This window comes from Bos grunniens, chromosome 3 (genome assembly GCF_055505025.1).
Source record: "Bos grunniens cultivar Pamir isolate PY7600 chromosome 3, Bosgru_T2T1.0, whole genome shotgun sequence".
NCBI classification, from domain to species: domain Eukaryota; kingdom Metazoa; phylum Chordata; class Mammalia; order Artiodactyla; family Bovidae; genus Bos; species Bos grunniens.
The window spans coordinates 35,046,365-35,062,425 of NC_141167.1; the positions used below are offsets into that span (position 1 = coordinate 35,046,365).

General features: G+C 40.7%; 1 protein-coding gene across 26 annotated transcripts in view; it reads left to right on the forward strand.

Moving 5' to 3' along the window:
* Positions 1 to 16,061, forward strand: part of FGGY (FGGY carbohydrate kinase domain containing) — a 532,748-nt gene that overhangs the window by 366,514 nt on the left and 150,173 nt on the right. For all 26 annotated transcript variants that reach the window (XR_015160120.1, XM_086390249.1, XM_086390248.1 and 23 more), the window contains one exon: positions 2,795 to 2,856. Coding sequence is in view for 25 of the 26 variants with exons in the window: in XM_086390249.1 (XP_086246375.1) it covers positions 2,795 to 2,856 (62 nt within the window). In the remaining variant the exon portion in view is untranslated. The remainder of the gene's footprint in view (positions 1 to 2,794; positions 2,857 to 16,061) is intronic.

Genomic DNA, 16,061 nt, shown 5'->3' on the forward strand with positions numbered 1-16,061 from the left:
GAGACCTGGATTCGATCCCTGGGTCAGGAAGATCACTTGGAGAAGGAAATGGCAACCCATTCCAGTACTCTTGCCTAGAAAATCCCATGGACGGAGGAGACTGATAGGCTACAGTCCATGGAGTTGCAAAGCAACATGACTAAGCAACTTCACTTTCTTTCGAGTTTGTTTTATTTCCTTCAAAATGTATCTCATCCATCCATTCGAGATGCCAGGCATTATTGTAGGCATTGAAGAATGGGAAATTACAAAGCTTTTGATTTAAAAGCGCTCAGAGGGTAAGGTAAGAGACATATAAACTAATAATTGAGAAGAACTTAATTAAGCTGATAAATGCTACAATAGAGCAAAGGCAGAGGATATTTGTGCCTGTGTTCCCAACGTCAGCCTCTGAATCCTGTGTGTGTTTCCTACCCAGTTGTGCCTACCCTGCTAGGTTAATTTTCCTTAACTTGTCATTATTTTACTCCACGAATCAAAATGATTTCCTACAGCCTATAATTCAGTAAAACTATAGTCACTTATCTGACTTTTAAGAACCACTGGCAGTCCACACCCTCCTCGTGTACCCGTATTTTTACCACTTCATTTATTCTCTAATGTAATATATAGTTACTCTCTGACCATGTGTGCCCCACACAAACAGATACAAATATAAAGGGTAGTTAAGTGTTCCCAAGAAGCACATGGTATTCTGTGAGCATGTGGTCTATTATGGTTCATACATCCCATGTTTATTCATTGGATACTTATTGAGCATCTACAATTGCCAGTCTCAAGGCTAGACCAGTCTCCTGCTGTCTGTACCAGATTTGTCTTTCCATCTTCATATCTCTGCTCATCACAGCCTACTTCCTGGCATCTCTTGCCTGCAACTCTTTACTCCTCCAAACTGCTTTTTCTTTACTTCTTTCCTTTTGCTACTACGCATTATATGTGTTTGTTTTTTCCACTCTATCCCAGAACCTAGTCATAGTACCTGGTGAGGTAGGCACTTGGCAAATACCAAATAACCACATTCACGCACGTGGTTCACATGCTAAGTTCTGTGCTTCCTCCAAGAAGCTCATCTAAATCCCCTTTCTCTGACCTCCTAAAGCACTTCCCATAGAAATTAGCATCAAATCAAGTAATGGCTTTAATTATCCATTATAGATGCCAGTGGGTTCATTGTGATGTTCCTACTAGATTGCAAACTCTTTAAGGCTCAGATTGTGCCTCATTACAGTAACCGAAAATTGAACCTTCAGGAAGTAAACATTCAAAACCTGAATGACTTTCTTTCCATTGAAATGACCAATTGCTTTGGTGTTATTTTAAAATATTTTTGCAGCTCTACACAAGTGGAATTTAATACCTTATACCTAGAAGTTCAGGAGACAATGTGACATAGTGCTGAAGACCAGAGACTTTAAATAGACCTAGGTTTGAAACCTAAATCTGCCACTTATTCCCTATGACCCTAGGCAACCCTAGGGTTACTTAATCTCTTCTAGTTTTTTCACCTCCATGGTGAATAATAGTATCTTCTTCACAGAAGTGTTGTAAGGATAAACGAGATAATGAATGTAAAATGCTTAGCTTAGTATTGGTATATAGTAAATGAGTCAGTACATTTTAGGTGATATCATTTATACTGTTGTTGGCATTATGGTAAGCACACTCTGTGTCCTAGAAACCCCGCTTTAAAAGGATACTAGGATGGGGAAAGGGGGAGAGGAGCTTACTGAGGCTCGGAGCAGTAAAATGACTTGCACAAAGTCACACAGCTAGTTCCTATCAGAGCCAGAACCCCAGACCCAACCTAGGCAACTCCAGAACAAAGCTTCTTTCTCTTTACACAGTCCTGACTCTCTGGAGGCATGCTCAGAGAGACTATCTCCATGAGGCCACAGAAACTGGTCTGTTCATAGTTTGAATGAAAATAAATAGGTCAGAATGGTTGTTTTGGAGACTCATGTAAACACTGAGAAAATACACAGATTAGGTTCAGGAACTCAAGCCGGGTGTGGGGTGTGTTTTAGCAAGCAGAGTCACAGCATGGGGAAACACATCCCTTCCTGATACTTAGCACATATTATTTTGTTTAGAGCCACCAAGTGGATTAAGGAATAAACCCTAGGCATGGAATTTCAAATGAGAAGACCATTGTCCACAGAGCTCAGACATTTCTGTCCTTGGAAAGCTCTGTCCCACTTTCTCACAGGATAACTTCTCAGTCAGAAGAGGTTCTCTTGACAGCTCTGGGGCAACTCTTTGGTGCTTTTTTAAACTCGGACTCCCTCCTCAGAGTCTCTTTCACTCAGCTTTTCCATTAGTAAGATGCAGAGAGTAATTCAAGGTCTGGCATTGCCCTGGGGTGATAGCATGGGGTAACAGGAGGAGGGGGAGATAATGTAACCCAGAGATCAGTGTTTTTAATACCCAGGTCCCCCTCCCCAATCCCAAACACTTACCCTGAGTTACTTGAGTTATACCTCCTTCTCACACCTCTGTCAAACCTCACTCTTAGATCTGACACTACCTGCTGCTACCAGTTCAGCCTTGGGAGTTTCATTTCCTACTGTTCTTCTCTTTAAACTTCTTTGTTTTATAAATCCAAGAAGCCAGCAGTTAGTTAAACAAAGCTAGATTTCTGAAAGAGCTGAGACCCTCTTCCTGAGTTAGCTTTTTAGCATTCTTGGCTCCTCTGTAGACAAGGAATTGAAAGAAACAGACATTTTAATGTATCTTCTTCTGGCTTAAACATAAGCTAGAGAAGCTATAAAACTGACCCCTCTCTCTTGTTTTTCAGATAGACCACATGGTGCAGGGCCATGCTGCCTTTCCTGAACTACAAGCCAAGGCCACAGCCAGGTAATGGCTCTCTCTGTTCCCTACAACTTCCCAAGCCCAGCTGCACCCGTGGCACTGACTTTAGGCGGCTGCATGATTTTCACATTCTGTGAGCAATGAAAATGCCTGGAAGTTCTTAGTTATAAGACAGTCATCTGGATGATTCAGAACATACATGTATTCATTTTCAAAACAGCCTACGATAACTCACAAAGAACCTAGAGATCCCCATAGAATATTGTAGTGACCATGGTTGAGATGCTCTGATGTAGAAGAGGGTGCATGGATTTTGGAGTCAGAACTTCTTGGATTCGAATACAGTTTTTCTACTTATTAACTGTGTGACCTTGGGTAAGTTATTCAATCTCTCTAAGCCTGTCTTTCATCTATGAAACAAGATAGTAACTGACAGGAGTGGTTTCTAGAATATATTGTTAAGGGAAGAAAGCAGAGTATAAAGGAGTTTTGCAGTATACTCTTTTTATGTAGAAAGAAGGTGATAAAAGAAAATATATGTGTATCTACTCATTTATGCAAAAGAAGTATAGGAAAGTTAAATCAGAAACTAATGAAGTTATTAACTATAGGGGGGTGTGGGTAGGAATGCAATGGAAATAATGGGGAAATGGGAACAGGATAGTAGGAGGGAACAACACTTCTTTGAGTATGCCTTCTTATATAACTCTGACTCTTAGAATCACGATGGTACTTCATGTCCCTCTGAAAATAAATAACAGATAGATGGATAGGGGGATGGATGGATGGATGGATGGATAGATAGATACTTGGATAGATGCGTGTGATGGGGGTGAAGTGCAAATAGTAAAAAAAAAAAAAAAGGAACCTATTGTATTACTAATAACACGATCACACTAACAGAGATTTGAGAAAGAAAAAAACTAACCTAAGTAACTCTGAGAAAGAATATTTTGAGAGTATGCTGTATGGCTAAAAATAGAAATAACTACATAAATAATATGCTATTATTAATGAGTTTGTTTTTTATAGTATCAGTTAGCTATTCTGAAAATCCTTTATGTGTATGCTATAGTTGAGCAGAAAAATAGATTTTTTTTTTTTTGCAGATGATGAGAGCCAGGTTTTCTATAGACAAGAAAAGGAGAATGTTAGAATGAACAGTATAGTAATGGGTGGAAGTCAGAGGTATCAGTATCAGCTTGTGGCTTTTTAGTTTATATATTGCTGGATCTAGGTAGAAATAAATATAGATACATATATTCATGGGTGAGTGAGTGTGACATATTTATTTGTTCTCTAGCAATCTCTGCTGAGATGGTTTAGAAGTAATGACACCTTCCTAACAATGTGTACGCCCAGCACCCATGGTTGCCAAAAAGGAAAGTTGGGGAAGGATTAAATTAGGAGTTTGGGATTAATAGATACAAACTACTATATATATACACATATATATATATATAAAACAAAGTCCTACTCACAGCACAGGGAACTGCATTCAATATCATGTAATAAGCCTTAATGGAAAGGAATATGTGTATATGTATAACTGAATCATTGTGCTGTATGCCTGAAACTAACACAACATTGTAAATCAACTGTATTTCAAGTAAATAAATAAAATTAATGAGTGAGAGTCTGATACAAAGCAGAGTATTCAAACAGGGGCTCTGTAATAGCCTAGAGGGGTGGAATGGGGAGAGAGATGGGAGGCAGGTTCAAAAGGAAGGAGATATATGTATACCTATGGCTGATTCATGTTGAGGTTTGACAGAAAACAACGAAAGTCTGTAAAGCAATTACCCTTCAATTAAAAAAAATAATTTTTTTTAAAAAGCAGGGTATTTACATAGTCCCATAGTATTTCACTGTAAGATACTTATTAAAAGAAAAGAAAAATAATAAAGAAATCTTGGCTTCACAGTGGAGAAATTTGGCAGGCAATACCTTATCCAAGTGATCAAGACTAACAATACTGGCAATAAGGTACATCAGCATCATGGACCTCATTTTATGATGCACTGAGAAGAATACAACATCATTTTTGTAATGTTTAACCGAAAATGTATCACCTCAGTGTAAACATGAGGAAACATTATGCAAACCCAAATTGAGGGACATTCTACAAAATTATTAGCAAACATGCCTCAAAGATTATGAAATTTAAGGAATTACTAGAGAACTGTCCCAGATTCAAAGAGACTAAGATGCTACTGCATCTGGAAACAATATTTGATCATGGGTTGGTTTTGATCTTAGAAAAAGGCCATTAGTGGGGAAAAACTGTCAACATTCAAATAAGTATAGAGATTAGTAATACTATAGTATTTGTGTTAATTTCTTAGATGATGAGTATAAGGGAAGTCTGCATACTGTTTTTGCAATTTTTCTGTAAATCTAAAATGATTTTGAAAAAAGTTTGAAGAATAATTATCAAATTAATTCCATGATATTAATGCTAATTGTTGGGCTTTTTAACAAAAGTAAGGTATTTTATAATATTATCAGAGAAGTTCCATCAGTGTAGCTAGTACCTGGCAAAAGGGAGAAAGTCTAAGGTGAAGGTTATTATTATAGATTCTGGAGCCAAATTGCCTGTCTCAGCTTCAGCCCTTAGTAGCTTGTCACCCTCACAACTTATTTAACCTCATTGTGCCTTCATACTTTACTCTACAGGAAAATAATAGTAAGCACCTCATTAGGTTGTCGAGAAAATTAAATGAATTTCAATAGTGTCTGGGATACAATGACAGTTGCTGAGATTTACTGAATACCTGTAATAGGTATTTAGTAAATGCATATTCAAAAGCAGAGACATTATTTTGCCAACAAAGCTCTGTCTAGTCAAGGCTATGGTTTTTCCAATGGTCATGTATGGATGTGAGAGTTGGAATGTGAGGAAAGCTGAGCACCGAAGAATTGATGCTTTTGAACTGTGGTGTTGGAGAAGACTCTTGAGAGTCCCTTGGACTGCAAGGAGATCCAATCAGTCCATTCTGAAGGAGATCAGTCCTGGGTGTTCTTTGGAAGGAATGATGCTAAAGCCAAAACTCCAATACTTTGGCCACCTGATGCGAAGAGTTGACTCATTGGAAAAGACTCTGATGCTGGGAGGGATTGGGGGCAGGAGGAGAAGGGGACGACAGAGGATGAGATGGCTGGATGGCATCACCAATTCGATGGACATGAGTTTGGGTAAACTCTGGGAGTTGGTGATGGACAGGGAGACCTGGCGTGCTGCGGTTCATGGGATCGCAAAGAGTTGGACACGACTGAGCGACTGAACTGAACTGAACTGATATAGATAGTGATGAAAGGTGTTGTAGTCACTTGTGTTAGACATTTCCTTTCCACCAAGGGACATGCAATCATGGAAAGGCACACCTGCACAGAGCAGAAGGAAGTGCATACTGACTAGAATATAAACACTGTGTTGTCGGGGTATAGAGGGGGTTTGACCCCGACCAAGAGTCTCAGAAAGGCTTCGTATGTTTTTCCCTTCTAGGAGTCTGTAGTACAAGGTCATTACCATTGTACTAGAGGGATCACACCACTTAACCAATAATTAGCATTTTAGTTGGCTTAGAGACCACATAACCTAGAGGAGGGATGCCTAACCTCAGATCATCAGTGAACCGCTAATTGTGTGCAGAGTTTTATTGATTACATATTTATGTGTGTATTTCTGGAAAGAGAGGCCATAGCTTTTATCAGATTCTCAAGGAGATCCAGCATTTATAAACCTTTAACCCACAGAAAAGAGGGCAGATACAGAGTTCCAAGATCTGGATTCAAATCCCAGCTCTCACATGCATTGTTGTGTGAACCTTAGTTTCCTTAACTGACATGAGGTAGTAGACAGGAGAGAGCCAGCTGTGGGTAGCTCCAAGAATTTGAGTATTTCGAAAGCCTTCATAAACTATACAATGACAATGACAACCACCACTACCACAACTTCTACTGCTATTACAAATGATCATAAAAGAGGAGGATTTTTTTGGAGGGGATTGTTCTAGGGTTAAGCAGCAGATATCCGTCATCCATCACCTTACTTACTCTCAGGGAGTATCAAGAACACTGGAATGGGAATCAGAGGTCTTGGCTTCTTGTACCGATTCTGCCATAAATCTCTTGATGACTCAGTTTCCTCACCCATAAAATTACAAGAATACCACCCTGCTTAACTAGTTTTCCACGTATTATGAGGATGAAAGTAGACCATGGAAACACCAGTCTCTGAAGACCTTAAAGTTCAGCACAAACCTAAGGGATAGTTTAGACTTTGCCATGAAATACTCAAAATTTCCAGAACTTTCTTCTGTAGCTGAACCTCATGTAAGTAGTTTTGACTGAAAATAGGAAGAAAGAATTTATGGATTAGCATGAAAACTCAGAGAAACCACAGCATAGGGTGGTCCAGAAGCATTAATTTATGGAATTCACTCTTAAAGTCAGGCTAGGTTTAAATCCCACATCTCTTCACGTGCCAGCTGACTTCAACCCCCTTTCCAACTGCCTGTCTGTATTTTTCCTTCTCTTTAGAGCTAAGTTGACCCAAAGCATTGTGTGTACTCCTGGTCAGTTTCCTCACTCCTTCCTTGCCCACTTGAGTTTGAATTCTGTTATTATCAGCCCCTGAAACATTTAATATCCCAGTTTTCAGCAAACACAGGATGCCTTGCAGTCCCTTTCCTTGAACTCCCAGCTGCATGCGGCACCAGTAATCACTCCTCTTTCCAATACTCTCTTCTGTTGATTGTTTAGAATGTCGTCTTCACCCATGTACGTGAAGCTTCTGTATGTCTGACTCTTTCTTAATCTCCTTTTCAAGCTCATGATCCTCTTCTTGATCACTGACATCAGAGTTCATCACAGCTACATTCTTGGAGCTATTCTCTCTTCGTGGTCTTTTTCCATAACCCCATCTACATCGTTGGCTTCATTTAATTCTATATTTTATCTCCAGCTCATGTATTTAGTAGGCATTCAGTGTTGATTCTCTTCCCTTCTAGTTTCCTTCTGTTATCTTGCAAAGGAAAATGTCTCTATTTATCAGATCTATAAATAGACTGTATCAGGACTATAGCACTCACTATACTTCGGATCTTAGAACCAAATAAGGATAGTTGTTATTATGTGAAGTTGGTTATTTGGAAGGGACAACAAATCCCTTGGAATGAAAAACTGTATGCCTCTTTTGGTGTGACTTGGGGCTCTCTGAAAACAGTAATGCAGGTCACCCCTATCTCAGAGCTTAGCATCAGCAAATCCTATTTGAAACCATAGAGACAAATGTTGATAAACAGACTTAGTATTTTATACTCTCCATGTACTGTACTCCTAGAGTTCATCCTGAAGAGGACTGTTTTATGAGCTTATCAAGTGTGTAAACAGTAACTAGATGTACCAATGCATGTAAATGACAACCAGAGTCTCTTTCTATGTGGGGCCAAATATCCACATATTTTACTGCTTTGCCAGAGATCACTTTCCATTGATTATAACTTCAGCTCTTTTCCTCTAGTCTGCCTATTATTTTCTTACTTCTCTTAAAGACTCTTTACCAGTGTTTCAGAATGAGGTTATGGTGATGGCAGGATTTGATGGGAAGATAATAATCCACAAGTACTGGATTCAAGGTCGACAGCAGAGCCAAGGTTAAAATTTGGGTCCTCAGACTGTCTGCTAAGTGTCTTATGAACCCTTATGGTGTAACAGTGAACAAGAAATAAATAAGTCCCTGTTTTCATGGAAATTATGGTCATGCACATACACATACATGTATGTATGTGCGTATCTGCAGAGAGAGAGAGAGAACACATACTCCAGGAATTGGTCAGCATTATAAAGGAAAAATTGGAGAAGGCAATGGCACCCCACTCCAGTACTCTTGCTTGGAAAATCCCATGGATGGAGGAGCCTGGTAGGCTGCAGTCCATGGGGTGGCTAAGAGTCAGGCACGACTGAGCGACTTCACTTTCACTGTTCACTCTCATGCATTGGAGAAGGAAATGGCAACCCACTCCAGTATTCTTGCCTGGAGAATCCCAGGGACGGGGGAGCCTGATGGGCTGCCGTCTATGGGGTCGCACAGAGTCGGACACGACTGAAGTAACTTAGCAGCAGCAGCAGCATAAAGGAAAAATAGAGATGAGTAAGGAGACATAGAATGAGAGGTGTTAAGGTGATGGATGGGAGCTATTTCAGGTGGGGGAGCCATCCTTCATTAGGTTGCATTCAAAGAGGACTCTGAATAAGGAGAGGGAACGAGTCATGATTATGCAAAGAAGATCCCTTTGAATGAAAGAAACAAGTCCCACGGCCTGGAGGCAGAAGCCAGCTTGGCAAACTCAGTAGACATTTTAAAGGTCACTATGGCTGGACCAAAGTGGAAGAGAATGGGGGACAGATGAGAGCTGAAATTTAGCCAAGGGCCAAACCATGTGGGTTATTGTAGAAAGCTCTGAGACCACCGGACTTTATTAAAGACTTTTGTTTAAAGGATGACTTTGGGTGCTCTATAGAGAATAAACTAGACCATTGGTGGGAAGAGGGGTCAGTGGAATCCAGGGATCCTGACCTCAGCAGGCTGATAATCTTCTGGAGGAGGAGGACTGGAGACAGAGAAGCCCAGCCCCATTCTGAGCTACTTTTGCAGCCTCACTGCAGGCAGTGGTGTGATTTTTGTTCACTTCCAGTCTCAGAGGTGCAAGGTTCTGCTAATTCCCATCCTCTTGCTCAATCTGTGTTTCTTTTATCCCACTTCCCCCTGGAGTTTTTTTGTTATTCCTTTGAGGACAATCAATTTTTTTTAATCTGATTTCTTCTTCAAACCGCTTTTGTTTCTGTGATTTCCATAATCCCACTGAGGATCACTTTTAAAATGTACTAGTCCCCCATATGCCAAATCTTAGGGTATATCTAAATCTTTCCATTCGGAGAAGGCAATGGCACCCCACTCCAGTACTCTTGCCTGGAAAATCCCATGGATGGAGGAGCCTGGTGGGCTGCAGTCCGTGGGGTCACTAAGAGTCGGAGAGGACTGAGCAACTTCACTTTCACTTTTCACTTTCATGCATTGGAGAAGGAAATGGCAACCCACTCCAGTGTTCTTGCCTGGAGAATCCCAGGGACAGGGTAGCCTAGTGGGCTGCCGTCTACGGGGTCGCACAGAGTCAGACATGACTGAAGCGACTTAGCAGCAGCAGCAGCAGCAAATCTTTCCATTAAAATCTGTATAAATTCCCCCTCGAGAAAGAAAGGCCAAGAACACTTTTTAAGAATTTTCAATGTGCCTAACACTGTGTTTAGTGATAATTTTATATATATATATATAAAATCTCATTTAATTCTAGATGAGGAAATGAGTACTATAGGGACTCCACTTGTAAACATTGTCCTCACTATCCATTCTTGTGTTCCCTTGGCCTGTATGGATTCTTCAACCTTGGTCCCTCATTCCAACAACTGGAACCATCAGTCTATCAACAAGTATTTACTTAGGCTCCCCTGAGCTCTGGCAATCATAAAGCCAGGGTGATGATATTAACACCTTTTATCCCCCAGGGTGTGCCAGGATAATTAGTGAATTCTTGATATCTCTTGGATGAGAAATGTTTTTTAAATAGACATAAGCTGGATATTACAATGCCTTTCTTTGGCTTCTGTTCTTTGGGCAAGTATAAGAAAGTGCTCATTAGGGTGCTAAGAAGACTGAGGGCTATGCTGACTTAGGAAATCAATTCTTGATTTTCTGCCTCTCAGCAGATTCACTGCAGCCCAACATAGCGCCTGGCACATGAGTGGAAGCAGGGGGGTGGATGTCACAAGATGATTATTCCTTTTCTCTGCCCTCTTCTGTGGGATACATCTACACTCCTGGAAGGCTGTGTCCATGTGACTACAGAAATCTACTCTTTGGCAGCCCTGTGCTACAATGAGATGGAGAGGCTAAAAAATAACGTCTAATATCCCATGTGGGATCAGTATTTATTCACTCTACACTTTAGTAACCGTGTTGAACACCTGGTGGGATGAGTCAGATGTGACTGTTTCCCAGGAGTTCAGATTCCAGAGATGGATACAGATAACATTGGGACAATTATCATATAGTGGCAGAAGGACCATCCATTTGATATATACTCTTGAGTGGTACTGTGTGCCAAGTTCTCTGCTAAATTCTGAATGTATACTGGTGATGCCCTGCCTTCATGAAGCTTAAAGTCCACAGGAGGCCACAGGCAGTTAATAAGTAAACAAACCCATGAATAAATATATGGTGACCTGATATGAAAAAAACTGACAGAGTACAGTCATAGAATATCAGGGGAACCCCATTTAGATGAGGTGGTCAGGGAAACCCCAGCTAATGGAAACACAGTTAAGACAAAAGGGATAAAAATGAGATAATCATGTGAAGAGCAGAAGGGAAAAACACCAAAGGTTACCAAATGGGAAAGGGGGTAAGGAGGGATATATAAGGAGTTTGGGATACCAGATACAAACTACTATATATAAAATAGATAAACAATAAGGTTCTACTGTATAGCGGAGGGAACTATACTCTATACCTTATAATAAACTATAGAGAAAAATAATCTGAAAAAGAATATATATATATAGAACACCCATACATATATGTCTGTATATACATATATGTGTATGTATGTTTGTATATGTATGTGTATATGTATGTGTGTGTACTCAGTCACTTCAGTAATGTCTGTCTCTGTGTGACCCTATGGACTGTAGCCTGCCAGGCTCCTCTGTCCATGGGGTTTCCTAGGGAAGAATACTGGAGTGGGTTGCCATGCCCTCCTCCAAGGGATCTTCCCAACCCTGGGATCAAACCTGCATTTCCTGTTTCTCCTGCATTGCAGGTGAACTCTTTACCTGCTGAGCCACCAGGGAAGCCCAAGTTATTTATATATAAACTGAATCACTTTGCTGTATACCAAGAAATAACACAGCACTGTAAACCAACTATACTTCAATTAAAAAGAGTCTTGAACAATGATTACCATAGGCAGGTAAAGGAGGCAAGGAAGAGAATTCTAGGAGAGAAGGAGAATAGGCAAACATTCAGAGGTTAAGACCTGCATACTTTGAAAAATCCGAAGTAGTTTAGTGTCACTGGAGCATGATGTGTGCAGGGGTGAGGAGGGAGGAGGAATGGAAAACATGTCTGTAGTATGGAACAGTGTGACAAGGACTAAATAAGGAAGAACATCTATGTCAAACAAGGAAGCTTATGCTTTATCGTGAGGGCAATGGGAAGGAGCCACTAAAAGTTTTAGGTAGGTATGGAGTCATAATCAGAGTTGCATTTTTCAATGAACCACCCAGGAAGGAGTGCAGAAAACCCAGTTGAAGCGGGCAAAATTTTCAACAGGGGAGATAAGTTGAGGCCAAAGCTCTAATCTGGGCATTTAAGGAGGCATGCATAAAGAGTGGCAGTTGCACAAGAGAAAAGTATGCTGGTTAGAGGAATATTTAAAATAATAAGTTGACAGATTTTGGTGAAAACTTAAATTTGGAAACTGAGGGAGAAAGAGAAGTCAAATATGATACCCACTCTGATTCTTCCCCTAAAATGATTGAGCAACCACTTAAGTGAGCTTCTTGTTGTTTAGTTGCTAAGTCTTATCCAGCAATTTTGTGACCCCGTGGACTGTAGCCACCAGGCTCCTCTGTCCGTGGGATTTCCCAGGCAAGAATACTGGAGTTGGTTGCCATTTCCTTCTCCAGGGGATCTTCCTTGCCTAGGGATCGAACTCATGTCTCCTATGTTGCAGGCAGATTCTTTACCACTGAACCACCAGGGAAGTTAAGTGAGCTTGGCTTTGATCAAACCAAGGAGCATAGAAGGAAGATTGAGTATGTCAGAAAAGATGATGTGTGTCCTAATAGCTAGCTTTAGTTGAGGTCCCTTTGGGCTTCCAGGGGGAAGCATTTGGTGGGTGCTTGAATATTTGACATGGAACTCATCACAGAGAAAGAAGCTGGAGATGAGGGCATATATTTGGAAGTCTTCAGCACTAGATGGTTAACTGGGGCCGTGAAAGGAAGATGGAATCATCCAAGGACAGAGAAAGAATGAGAAAAGGACAGTGGACTGGACTCTGGGAGTCTTCATATACTTAGGGACAAACAGAGGAAGGGAACCAGCTGGAGAGGAGATAGGAAACCAAAAGAGAATTGTGGCCTGGAAACAAGGGGATAAAAACAAATGAGTAAGGAATGGTCATGCAGTACAAAATGCAAAAGACAGTTCAAGTGAAATAAAGGTAAATCATGGTTCACTGGAGATAGTGACAAAGAGGGGACTGATCTTTATGGTGGGACCAGTCTCAGTAGAATGGGGTGGGGTAAGGCAGAGGGGAAGTGCAAGCAGAATACCTTTTGCAGTGGGTCAGGAAGGAGGAACTAGAAAGAGTGTGGAAGCTTCTTTTCCAAGACTTTCTCTTTCTCCTAGAAAGGGCACAAATTCTTCAGTTACACCATGTGTTCTGATTTGGGATTTGAAAATGTGGTAACCATACTTTAGGGCAGCCTGTGAATCCAAAGAATTAAATGATTTATGGAGAAGGAAAGGGGAGATTCCAAGGGTCCGTCTGCATTGAAGATTGTGAGACATAAAGTCTGAAAAAACAAATCTTCCCTGACTCTTATATTTTGAAAAAAACTAGAAATGAATGTCCTGTGATAGAAACAGGAGGGAACTATTTATTGATCGTCTATCATTTTGTAGTACTCAGGACTCCATATCTAATCTTCAGAGCAGCCTATAGGGTAAAAGTATTGGCCCCGATGGCAAAAAAGTAAACCGGGCTTGGAGAGGTTTAGTGTGTCTGGCCAGCCACCTGGCACACAGTGAAGTCGCTTTGTCATTGTTGAAACTGTATTTCCTTCATACACACCAAGACTAGGAGAGCAAGGATTTCTCTCTGTAAGAGAGGATATATGAGCCTGGAATTTTCATGAGAAAGTGGGAGACAGATCCACTAAGAACAGTTAATATATGATTCCCAAGCTGAAAGAGGGCAGACCGCCATTTGGGAAAGAATTGATAAAACATACAAACTGAAACAAAGTCAGAACCAAAAAAGGCACCATGCAAGGTTAAAATTATGTGAATAATGATGTGCATTTGTTATTTTAATGTTTTCCAAGTGCATTTCATTTTGAATGATATACTCAGATAGCACACATGGTAAGGGATAATTGAAAAAATGTGCCGGAGAATGGCTGCATTCAAAGAATAAACATACAGCTGCGAAGAGGTTAGGAGTCAAAGGGGTAAGCATATGCCCCATCCCCCAGGGATCTCATTAGTGCATGAGTGACCATATATGTAGAGGCTAAATGAATCTCACTGTTTGCAAAGACCCACAGTAAATGAGACAATGACGAATCAATAGTAATTAAGCCAATAGATTCTTATTGACCCAGATGTCTGAAACCAAATGCCCTGCTCTGAGATTCCTTGAGAGACAAAAGATTTATAGACATGTGCTTTTTTTTTTTTTTTTTTTTAATCCCTTTACCCTAAGTACAGTGATGTTTTTCTGAAGCTAGAATTAATGCAGACTCTTGACTTGTAGGTGGAAAGGATGTTCTTATGGCCATTGTTGACCGGGTGATTCTGTTGGACCAGGAGCAGAGAAGCTGGGAAATGTAAAAGCAGGGTACAGTCGTATTCTTCCCAGATGTGTGATTCTGGCCTTGTCATCTATGAAGACCTCAGAGGACCCTTGCCTGACATTGTCATGCATGCACTGTGCTCAGTTGCTGTAGTCATGTCCAATTGTATAGACTGTTGCAACCCTGTAGATTGTAGCCCTCCAGGCTCCTCTGTCCATGGGATTCTCCAAACAAGAATAGTGAAGTGGATTGCCATGCCCTTTTCCAAGGGATCTTCCCAACCCGGGAGTCGAGACCGAGTCTCCTGCATCTCCGACATTGCAGGAAGGTTCTTTACTGCTGAGCCACCAGGGAAGCCCAACACTATCATAGAATCATTCTAAAACAGAGCTTAAACTTGGGGCTTTGACAAATCATTCCTGACCAGAGATACAGAAAGCACATGGCTTCAGAATCACAGAGAGGGTTTAAGTTTGACCTTGGTCACATGTCTTCACTCCTTACACATTCCCTCTATAAGGGGTGTTACCAGTACCTGGCTCACTGGGTTGTGGTTGAAGGCCAGAGGAAGAAGGAGCAGCAGTTAATGTTGCTGTGGTTAGTAAGCCTTTTCCACAAAAGATCTTCATTTTCTGATATAGGTTGAAAGATTTTTCCAAATGGGAATGAGATGTCAGGTCAAGGACCAAAGAGAGCGCCTGGTAAGGAGGACTGCCCGCACCTCCACCCAGCACACATCTCACAAACACACACACACACACATTCTCACATACACATGCAAGTACTTACATAGATTAGTTTTTTTTTTTCTATATTTTCTATCTTGGAGTTCTACATAAAATTTATATACTGTAAGAGTTTGAAAAACACCACTGTTTGTTTCTTTATACCTAGTGTAAAAATTTTTCAGGAATTTCATAGGATCCAGAAAGACATTCAGTTTCACAAAACTAAAACTAGGAATCTCTTAGCTGTACTCCTAAAGCATTTTAAATATAAATAATAAATATGTTAGGTGTCTTATGTATCAACATCTCTTGGTCATTGATCTCTCATACTTTTTTTACTTACCATTATTCAAGCTGTGTTTTTATGCTTTAAAGCTATGGTTCCAAGGGCAACGGTGAGTGGTGGCATGGGATACTAGTCCACTTTCTTCTAGAATTGTCAGTTCAAGAGAAGCAAGCACCTTTAAAGAGAGGAAGGCTAACCAACTTTAATCTTTGTGTCATGCAATGAGATTTCACCCACTAAGGTGAAATTTCCCACTCATTACATGTATGGGAAACTGAAGTTCAGAGAGGTTAAGTCACTGGCTTGTGTCACCCAGTGAGAACAGGTAGAACCACGATCTCTATCCAGCATGGTCTTGGATACAGATCCTGGTTCTGCCTGCCCTAAGCCCATTCTCCCAAGCCCAACCTCTCTGGCTCTCTCTCAAGTAAATAGACTGAGACAATGAGAAAGGTCATCTCTTTCATTCTACATATGAAGAAACTAAGGCTTAAAAAGAACAAGAACTAATGCATTGTCATTAGGTAGGTTTGGGTTGGAAATCAAGTCTCCCAGCTGTTGATCCCAACTGCATCCAGCCCAGCCTATCACTG